Source organism: Aspergillus fischeri, genomic scaffold, assembly GCF_000149645.3.
Source record: "Aspergillus fischeri NRRL 181 1099437636249 genomic scaffold, whole genome shotgun sequence".
Classification (NCBI taxonomy): Eukaryota; Fungi; Ascomycota; class Eurotiomycetes; order Eurotiales; family Aspergillaceae; genus Aspergillus; species Aspergillus fischeri.
Window position 1 is genome coordinate 1,703,779 of NW_001509770.1, and position 10,413 is coordinate 1,714,191.

The 10,413-nt window shown below is 49.5% G+C and overlaps 2 protein-coding genes across 2 annotated transcripts, besides 2 other annotated features; both read left to right on the plus strand.

Moving 5' to 3' along the window:
• Window positions 1-3,022: 3,022 nt before the first annotated feature.
• Window positions 3,023-4,096, plus strand: NFIA_013180 (CAP domain-containing protein; the record flags this gene model as incomplete). The annotated part of the gene is made up of 3 exons (XM_001264525.1): window positions 3,023-3,630; window positions 3,684-3,973; window positions 4,029-4,096. 3 exons carry the CDS (start codon window positions 3,023-3,025, stop codon window positions 4,094-4,096), a joined length of 966 nt encoding a protein of 321 aa, XP_001264526.1.
• Window positions 3,344-3,398: a microsatellite.
• A 1,980-nt stretch (window positions 4,097-6,076) lies between the features above and the next one.
• NFIA_013190 (choline/carnitine O-acyltransferase) lies at window positions 6,077-8,722 on the plus strand (the record flags this gene model as incomplete). Its single annotated transcript, XM_001264526.1, has 4 exons — window positions 6,077-6,464; window positions 6,519-6,548; window positions 6,606-8,540; window positions 8,598-8,722. 4 exons carry the CDS (start codon window positions 6,077-6,079, stop codon window positions 8,720-8,722), a joined length of 2,478 nt encoding a protein of 825 aa, XP_001264527.1.
• A 780-nt stretch (window positions 8,723-9,502) lies between these two features.
• Window positions 9,503-9,529: a microsatellite.
• Window positions 9,530-10,413: the final 884 nt, after the last annotated feature.

Here is a 10,413-nt window from a genome sequence, read left to right on the forward strand (position 1 = left end):
AAGTGCTGATAGAGTTAATTTTCGATTTTGCTTTGCTTGGTCAGCTTGGTGTTTCCAGGGTTTTCCTGATTCTTTTGGACTTTGAATAAGGGATAAGTGTACTCTATGCGGGTCAAACTCCGTGGCTTGCTAGAAGTTACCGCAACATCCAATCTAAAAAATCTTAGCTTTATTCGCCGAGTACTATTCTGCCAGAGTACGGAGTATCCTCTCACCTAAACCAAGATATGAGATCGTGTTGACCGATTGAATCTGGCCCGACAACTGAGGATCGACAGTTACAGCTAAGACACGTAGCATTATTAGCTGCTCAGCAAGCGCTCATTCTGAAACGAAGGGCTTTCGTCGCGGTCCAGGCGCATGGTGAAGGGCATCGTACGATGACCCTGCAGATAGCTAGTTGGCCCGACGGAATCGCAATCGGATCGCATCTAAAACGCTGCGGACAGGGATGGTGGAATCTTGTTTCAGGTGCAGGTGTGGTTTGAGCTCACGGAGAGTCTGTGGGTGTGAGATCATCTTGAGTGCAGGTGCTTATAGCTGCTGGCTCCTTGAAAAGAGTAAATCGATTCCATTGCAAGTAAACCTGGAGACCACTGTGGTAGATGAAAGTCTCGAGAAATGACAATTGCTGCAGCCCTACCATAGTCTTTGTGCCACTTTTACAGGCCATTATCGTGTTTATCTAAGCCTTTTGGGAATGTAATATGGCCTGGCATCGGGCTTGAACCTTGCAGACTGAGATATATATCTTGTCCTCTGCGAAAACTCTCGATGACACCTTTAAACATGTGTAAGCCTTTAAATTCCGGTTGATTAATCTATCGCGTCCGTCCCTTAATCTCGAATCTATTAACTACTCGGTAATGAAGTGACACATGGGACGTCACCTCACGCCTGCAATCTCGCTTCATTGGCAATGACGCTGAGGCGGGGAATGGGGAGCTGCCAGAGGACACAAAAGGCTCAGCGGGCTTATCAGATCTGTGTACTGTCGATGTCAATGTGTCAAATCAAAGGTTCTGATGATCTGATGCTAGTGGCTAGCCTCGCATCTGCTACCGCCATGTCTCGGCTAGGAAAAGCCACCGGCCTAGGCAGACGATGCGATGTGCACACGAGTCACCAGCAATCCAGACCCGCAAAGTCCAGAAAAGAACATGGTAAAATGTTCTGGACTTTGCTTCTGCTGAATATGAATTACTTGACTACGGGGGAGTCTATATCCGCTGTGGAAAGTCGATCAATGTACGTAGCCTGATAGCCTCAGAACTAGTCTAGTGCATCGTAACGGAAAATAGGCCAAATCTCCGAGGGACAAAAAGGTGAAACGTTAGCTTTGCGCCGGTGGCTTTGTCCATGGGGGACGGTCAGGGTGCCAAGTTTTGACGGCTGATCATTAATATTGACTACGTCGATGTGTCAGTGGCCACAACCCCTGGCGAGTACCTCTGCCCTCTGTATGGAGTATATTGCCTCGATGCGCAGTGGTTGGCCTGGAATGAGGAAAATGAATCCTGTTTAATTTTGAGTCATTAGTGGCATGGTGGGACTGAGATTAAGTGGAAATTACATGACTTCTTGCCGAAGAGTTAATTAATCCAGATTGTGTGTTCTTGATATGGAGGGAATGGTATTGGTTGAGGTGATCATCACCTGTTTTATGTCGCTGACCTGATACCTTATCCTGTTACAGAGGTATACTCGAGCAGAAATGCCTTTCCAGAAGTTCTGATTAGTTGTCTACAGATTGTTGTCATCATCAGCATAACTCAAGGTCACTCGCAGTTGTACCATGTGTCATAAAGAGGTAAGTAGCGTAGGTAATATTATTAAAGTTCAACTTGGACGGAGATCAGAGGCGCAAAAGTTGTGCTCAAGGAGATTATTGGCTCAGGGCTCTCGGTGCCTGAAACGGGCGGCTCGTGCAGTCTGAGAATGGTTTAGTGATGGTCAGGGGGTCTGGGAAGTTCTCAACCGTCAAGAGAGTAATTCTCCATCTGTTCTGCTTGATTCTACCACTTTGAGCATACGAGCCAGTCTACGACAAAGATGACAATAGTAATGAATAGACAAATGAGAGGACAAACCCATGGTTCAAAATTCTGTCCATGAATACTAGATAAAGAAATTTCTGTTGTGGCTGTCGCATACTCCATCGTGGCCGCGGAATGCTAGGTTACCAAGGGACAGACCAGGGCCCAAACGCTGCTTGGTATGCCGATGGTAGGTAAACATGTCAGGCGGCATTTATTCCCAGCAATTCCGCTGTTCTGAAAGAAAAGAGAAAGAAAAAAGACCAAAGAAAGAGGGAGAAACATCAAACAATCAGTCGAGTTCTGGATCTGGCTGCGATGGTCACTTGTATCAAGTACCACCACCATCCACCCCTGAAGTTATTATATCCTTGGGAGTCCCCGCTCCGGGCCATGTTAGTGTTGACTGTTTAATGCCTCTAATCACGAATTTAATTTGTCTTTGATTATTCCAGATCTCTTGGCCCCACTGATGAGGATAGAGTCGCCCCGCTAGCCTCCCTCACTACACTCTCTTCCCGGTCTCCCCTTTCACGGCGCAATTCATTAAATATTCACCAGCTGGAGCTGCTGGCCACTACAGCTTGACTACCAAGGCGTCCTATATTATCAGGCACTTTCTTTCCCTCTCATCTCTCCCACTGCCTTCTTTTGGTCCTCACCCTCCACGCTCAACTCTTCTTCTTCTTTATCCTCCGCCTGTGGCGTGCTCTTTTTCTTCACTCCTTTAGAAAAAGTGTCATCACGGCTGTCGTTCCTTTGTTCATACCTCCGTCTACCAGGCAGTACATACTCGGCCACTCTTTTCAGCGTCTTTCTCCAAATCAATCCGCAGTCGATCTGCCTACTGACAAGCACTCCTTCTCTCTCCAAAATCCGCTCGTCGATATACTTCCAGGAGAAGTAATTTGGTTACACAGTTGATCTGTTGGAAATATCGCTCCATACTCTCGGGGACTAAGAAAGAAAAAGCCATCTCTGGAATCATGCGTTACTCGTGGTTGATCGGCACCGTCTGCGCTGCAGGTGCTCTGGCCAAGCCTGTCGACAAACGGTCTTACGTTACCGATTGGACTATCGTCACTGTCACAGAGACTATCACCCTCCCTTATCAGCCTCCCCCAACCTCAGCTCCGGCCTACTCCCCCATCCAGGCGGTTCAGCTCACTCAGACAGTCGCCAGCGTCGACCCTGCCCCTGCCCCTGCTCCTGTGGAGCCTGAGGCTTCATCCGCCTCCCCTATCCCGACCCCTGAGGCTGTCAATGCCGCTCCGGTTGGTGTAGTGGAGGAATTGCCTGGGGCTTCTGCTTGGGCATCGGCTTGGACATCGGCTTGGACATCCGCTTGGACATCTGCTTGGACCTCATCGGCTCCTGAGGCTGCGCAACCCACCACCCTCGCTACTTCGACCTCTACCACTGCCTCCGCTCCTAGTGCTCCTGCCGCTGGTGGCTCCAATGCTTATCAGTCTGCCGTCTTGTACAACCACAATATCCACCGTAGCAACCACTCGGCCAGCTCCATGACCTGGAACACCACCCTCGAGTCCAGCGCCCATGAGCTTGCCTCGCGATGTGTCTACCAGCACGACACGTGAGTACAAAGACCTTAACGAATGACTGCACTTGTTTGCTAACCCATTTTAGTGACATCGGCGGTGGTGGCTATGGTCAGAACATCGGATACGGTGTTTCGGCTGACGAGATTGGAGTCATGATCACCAATCTGATGTACAACGATGAGTTCGGCTACTACGATGGTCTGTATGGTCAGGCCAACCCTGACATGACTTACTTCGAGAAGTGGGGCCATTTCTCGCAGATCGTGTGGAAGGGTTCTGTCTCCGTCGGCTGCGCTACTGTCGTTTGCAATTCCCTCGGCAACGTGGACTCGAGTCAGCCATCGCCCTTCACCGTCTGCAACTACTATCCTCCTGGTAAGTGTGGTCAATCTCTATCCCTTGGAGTATGTCGGCTCTGACATGTACATAGGCAACTTTGCGGGTGAATACAGTGACAACGTCCTCGCTCCGCTTGGACACGCCTACTACTCGGCGTAAACTGCCAATTCCGTGGATCCCCTGGTCTCGATTGTGATAAGAAAGTTGCCGGACCCTGCATGACATTCAATTTCTCCATTAGCGTTAACGAAGGAAGCCACTCTGACCCAGGCCCGTGGGTGTCTAGGCTTCAAATGGGACCATCTCCAGGGAACGAAAGATCATAAGTGGTTGTTTGATGTATGGGATACTGTTCGATTTACCCGTGTGTGGAAAGTTACAATCGCAAATTGCAATCGAGAACGGGATGACTTTTGGAAGTTGTCAGCCATTCGTACAAAATCTCTCTTCTTCTTGAACAAACCTTCTTGCGTTCTTTTTTGCTTCGTGTTGCTGGTCACTTTCGACTTTGTCTTGTGCCAAGGCTCCTCCTTGCTTCGCCGGGGAGATCTGCAAGTCCCCACATTCCCGGCCATGAGCCAGGCGACGACATGGACATGAACGTGACTTTGCTTCTCTTCGATTGTGAATATTATCAGTTCAAGTATTCTTTTCCTGGTACATCAGTGCCAGCAACTTGATCATTGAGCTTGTCCTTTTTTGGGTGTTTTGCTGGAGTATCATCTCATGAAATGACGCCTTGCTTAGAGTACGACATGATTGGAAGCGAATTGATTTTTCTCAACACCAAGCAACACCCTACACTGCAGCAATCTGCGTCTTCTCCGTGCCCCTCAAGCTCGTAAGCGTCGATAAACCGCAGCTCATTGGGACGTAGATAGGTATAGTTCAAGAAACCTGCAATAAGTTACCTCAGGGCGCTGAAGTAAGCAACACGTGACCTTCAATTAGAGTTAGGTGAGAGCTCCCCGCATCCAAACTTGAAGTGCGATCACAGGTTATGGAATGATGGAACACTACCGTGGATAAATGGTTGCTGGAACGAGACCGGGCAGGCATCTTGTCACCGCTCCCTTCGCCCGAAACGTCATCGGATCCCTGCGCGAGACTAGCCCTTCGTCCAGCCGTCCAACTATCTAAAGCCTAACGCTTGACTACTGTGAGCTAAATTATCAACTAGACTCGCTACCTGGTCCTTGCTCCTCGTCAGCACCAGTGGCCGGTATCTATTTTGCTGTATCACTGCAGTGCAACTTCACTATCATCTCTCGAGAGCCTATCTCGGATAAGCTCTTACATGGCATCTTGATAATCACCTTGACTTATTGATTTGCCTCGTGTTGCTCATTCGGGGCTATAGTTGGGTAAGTACTATCTACAGTCCTCTGATCAATGTTCTCAATCCTGAAGACGTCACACGGGCAATCCTCCAACACCCCGCCATTGTGTCAGCTCAAGGACTCGAGATGAGTGTCAGTTAGCAATTCCCATATTCGCAATTTATTCAACTGCTTTCAGACTGATTCTACGAAACCTTTTGCGCATCTTATATTTTCCTCTTGCTTTGTGCGGTGTCTGCTTCATTTGCTTTCTGAACCTACATCTCTTGGCAACCTAAGCTACCTGGCCACCGTACACTAACCACCCGTCAAGCATTCCGTTCCCCCGACGCATACTACCATCAAAGTCCTCGGACGCGGACGCCGGTGCAAGCGATCCACTGTGGTTGATGCAACCGCTGCAGGCTATCCCTCTATCTGATTTACTGTAAGCGTCCCTTTTCCCGCTGCCTGACGCTATTTTTCCTTTCGTCCCCGAGACCCCAGCACATGCTCCCCACCTCCGGCCTTCCGTCCCCCGTGGGGGCCGTATACACTGGCATTTGTTCTATACTCTTCTACACATATAACAGTTTAGCCCTTTCGCCTTACATTCCATCATTTTTTGTTTTGTGAACTTTTCAACATTCGAAAGTCTCAGTACGAGTACGCGATTATCCATGCCATCTTATTGCTTGCAAGATTGTCACTACTTCTACCGCAGCGCCTTACGTCTTTTGTCTATCCCGACTTTCCTCGCCTGCCGCTACGCTTAGTGCTTTTACCCTCGAAGGAGTGATTTCTGTTCTCAGCTGACGATATGTCTTACTCATCCATGGCAGTCCGTTACTTCACGGCTCCAAAGCCACTGGGAGGCGTCATGGAAGCCCCCCGGTCTCAACCAAGCGTCGATGCTAGGGTTAATCCCTCCAATCCAACATCAGTGAACGGCGGATCAGCCCCGGCTCAGTCCCGTGAGAAAAAGGGCTTGACATTTGCCAACCAGGACTCCTTGCCAAAGTTGCCTATTCCTGACCTTGAGAGCACATGCAAGAAATACGTAGAAGCACTATCAGCTTTGCAAACTCCACGAGAGCAGGAAGAAACAAAGGCTGCTGTTCAGGAATTCCTCAAGACAGATGGTCCTATTCTTCAGGAGAAGTTGAAGAATTATGCCTCGTCCAAAACGAGTTACATTGAACAGTTTTGTATGTATTCTCTGAAACACGTCGCATGCGACTGCACTAACATACAGCACATAGGGTACGACTCTTACTTGAACTATGACAATCGTAAGGACTTCTCCATTCTTCTTACAGCAGTCGATCGCTAAACTGACCTGGTCACAGCTGTTGTCTTGAACCTTAACCCGTTCTTTTTGCTGGAAGACGACCCCACGCCTGCCAGGAACAATCAGGTGACTCGGGCCGCGTCTCTCGTCGTGTCTGCTCTCTCCTTTGTTCGGGCTGTCAGGCGGGAGGAGCTTCCACCTGACACGGTCCGAGGAACACCACTATGCATGTACCAGTACTCTCGACTATTCGGAACTGCGCGTCTACCCACGGACAATGGGTGTATCATCAGCCAGGACCCGCACGCAAAACACATTGTTGTTTTGTGCCGGGGTCAGTTCTACTGGTTTGATGTTCTTGACGATAACAACGACTTGATTATGAGCGAGAAGGATATCGCTGTTAATCTGCAGGTGATCATTGGCGATGCCGAACAGACCCCAGTACAGGAGGCCGCAAAGGGTGCCCTTGGTGTTCTCAGCACCGAGAATAGGAAAGTATGGTCAGGTCTGAGAGATATCCTAACCAAGGACGAGGGGTCCAATAACTCGGAGTGCTTAAACATTGTCGACACAGCTTTGTTTGCCCTCTGTCTGGACGACACAGAACCGGAGAATACGTCGCAGCTTTGCGCCAACATGCTCTGTGGTACGAGCGAGGTCGTCAGAGGTGTCCAGGTTGGTACCTGTACCAACCGGTGGTACGACAAACTGCAGATCATTGTGTGCAAGAACGGAAGTGCCGGTATCAACTTCGAACACACTGGTGTCGACGGCCACACGGTTCTGCGCTTCGCTAGCGACGTGTACACAGACACGATCCTTCGTTTCGCTAAAACAATCAACGGTCAAGCCCCGTCGCTCTGGGCAACTGCCAGCCCTGATCCCTCAAAGCGTGACCCCAGGAGCTTTGGCAATGTCAGCACGACACCGCGAAAGCTCGAGTGGGACATGGTTCCCGAGTTGAGCATTGCCTTGCGATTTGCCGAGTCTCATCTTGCCGATCTCCTCCAGCAGCATGAATTCGCTGTTCTTGACTTTGAAGGATATGGCAAGAATTTCATCACTTCGATGGGCTTCTCTCCGGATGCCTTTGTGCAGATGGCATTTCAAGCCGCTTATTATGGACTGTATGGTCGCGTCGAAAACACCTACGAGCCAGCAATGACCAAATTCTTCTTGCACGGCCGGACGGAAGCCATCCGAACGGTCACCAATGAATGTGTCGACTTTGTGAAGACCTTTTGGGGCGACAACCCTGCAGAGCAGAAGGTCAACGCTCTTCGCAAGGCAACTGAAAAGCACACCGCCATCACCAAGGAATGCTCCAAGGGACAGGGTCAGGATCGCCATTTGTATGCCCTGTACTGTGTTTGGCAAAGATCGTTCGACGAGGATAGTCCGTCAGCGGGCAATAGCGTTGAAGGCGGATCCAACGGATACTCGAGCCCTGTTGAGAACGGATCGGCCATCGATTCTCCCAAAACGTCGTCCTCCATGTCCGAGGATGGCCTGTCCTCGAACGGCTATAGCTACCGCGGTATTCGCACACTGCCGCCCACTCCGGCCATCTTCAGTGACCCCGGCTGGGACAAAATCAACAACACGATCTTGTCAACGTCCAACTGCGGCAACCCGAGTCTGAGGCACTTCGGTTTTGGACCGACATCCGCAGATGGATTTGGTATCGGTTACATCATCAAAGACGATTCTATCTCGATCTGTGCCTCGTCCAAGCACCGGCAGACCGCCCGGTTGATGCAAACACTGGAGTCGTATTTGTACGAGATTCGGAAGCTGCTCCGCGCCACCAACCGTAAGGCGGTCAGCCCTCGCACAAGCAGGGCACGCGAGATGGAGATGCTTGCCGAGCGGTTCCAAAACGATAATCGCCGGGGCCGGATAGTGCGCGGCGACTCTGGTTTGGTGCAACGGGGCACGGATACGCCAACTACGGACAGTGGCGATATCGAGGATGATGGCATGGGTGGATGTAGGTTTCTCGAGAAGTTATTCCTTTTGAAGACATTTGCTGACAATGACCGTATAGATGGCTTCTTTGACTCGGGCATGCTGCTTCATGCTCTTAAAGGGTTGAGTGTCGACCGAGAGCGGGCCGATAAGCCTGCGAAACGTCGGTTCATCGGAAAGAAGCTGCGGTTAAATGAAAACTGATGTTATGCTGGTGATTTGTTGGATATGTCTTCTGCCGATGGTTTTGGCGTATATATGATGTTCGTTCACTTTCACTTCACTGTGCATGATGCCATGATTTGCGTATAGCTATATACCAATGAGGTCTTCTTCAGTTGTTTATTCTCTACACAATACTCAACGCGGATTATTGTTCTTGTTCAGAAAACATTCAAGTTGCCCAGCCAACATAAGACAGCTGGATCTGCCTGGCGATATATCACCGCTCTATACTTCGAAGTCATGTGATCCAAAGCATATAGTAAACCTCCGACCTCCATACCACGGCACTTATAACACACGAGAAAGAATATCATGCAAGGGCTACGCAAAGTTTTAAGGCTCTGTCTATGCAAGCAAGATTAGCTGCAGATTTCAAGGGAATCCTGCGATTTGTCCAGCAGACCGTTATCCCAGCCGGCCTAATGCCGCCCAGAAGAATCTCTTATATATGGGGGCAGAGGAGTGAATGCCGAGAGTGTAAAGTCTGGCCTGGCGAGGTCTTACTAGTTCCTGAATTGACGGTAGGGAGGCAATTGTCATTGTCATTCTCCAACAAACTAACAGCACAGAGAGATCACTCCGACGAAAGCCACCTGGCGACGATGTTGACATCGTGCCATCTCCCATACCATACATGCCTCGAGGGATAAGCTGAGCATGTGACTGGCCCTAGACAATTCTAGTATGAGATAGAGATGTTCAATGAACCCCGATTCTGAAGGATTTGAGACCATGAATCAGATCCCGCCCCTGGATGGCTATATTCATATATATATATATATATATCTGATCCTTTAAATGCACCCTAGGCTTGATCATCCGATTGGAAGTGTATCGCTGCGGATGTCCTTGAACGAAGAATTAGCCAAAGGCAATAGTAGTATGCGCAGGTGGGAGGACAATCCAGCGACTTTGGGACTCCTGTAGGAGCGGCTGGATAAGCTGTTATGATGCCTGCTTGGAGCTGTCGCTGCTACCTTGACCGGCACTTCGTTTGTCTGAGACTTTTGACCCTGCTACTTGGAATTAGATGGCTAGCCATTAGAGGTGAGGGCTGATGAACGCTGCAGGGAGAGCTCCTAGTATAAACTTGTCTTGATAGGGATTGCAGACTTCAAATCTTCAATATGGTGGTGTTGTTTCCTCCTCCAATTTGAGACTGAACAGTGTTGACAATGTGATTTGAATAGCAGCTAGAAGGCTATTCTGCTGCAGCCATAGCGGTTTCATGACCATGCCATTATCGACATGGATATTCTCATACGAGCTGAGCTTCAACTCTCGAAGATAGGTACCTAGGTAATAGTCTGCAGAGGCAAAGGATGATGATAAGCCGAAAAAGGAGCTTGCCGCTTTTACCTCTGGCTAATTCCCTTATCTGTCGAATTAGACTCTGTGTTGATGACTGATGAGATCAGTGCTTTTGCCGGTCCGCTGGTACCCGAAGTACTACACAGCCCTGTACCTCTCATATTGCTGGCTGCTCTGTGCGTGTAAATCTTATCCTGAGGGTTGCTATTGTTGGCAGCGCCATCGCGTGGTTCACGTGATGGCACACTTTTGTTGAGCCTTGAGCACAAGCGATGCCTCGATTGTTGTGTTATTTAGCTTAGTTGCACTCCATTTTAGCCTCTCGGAAGTGCAGTAATAGTGCTGTCGCTAGTGACTTC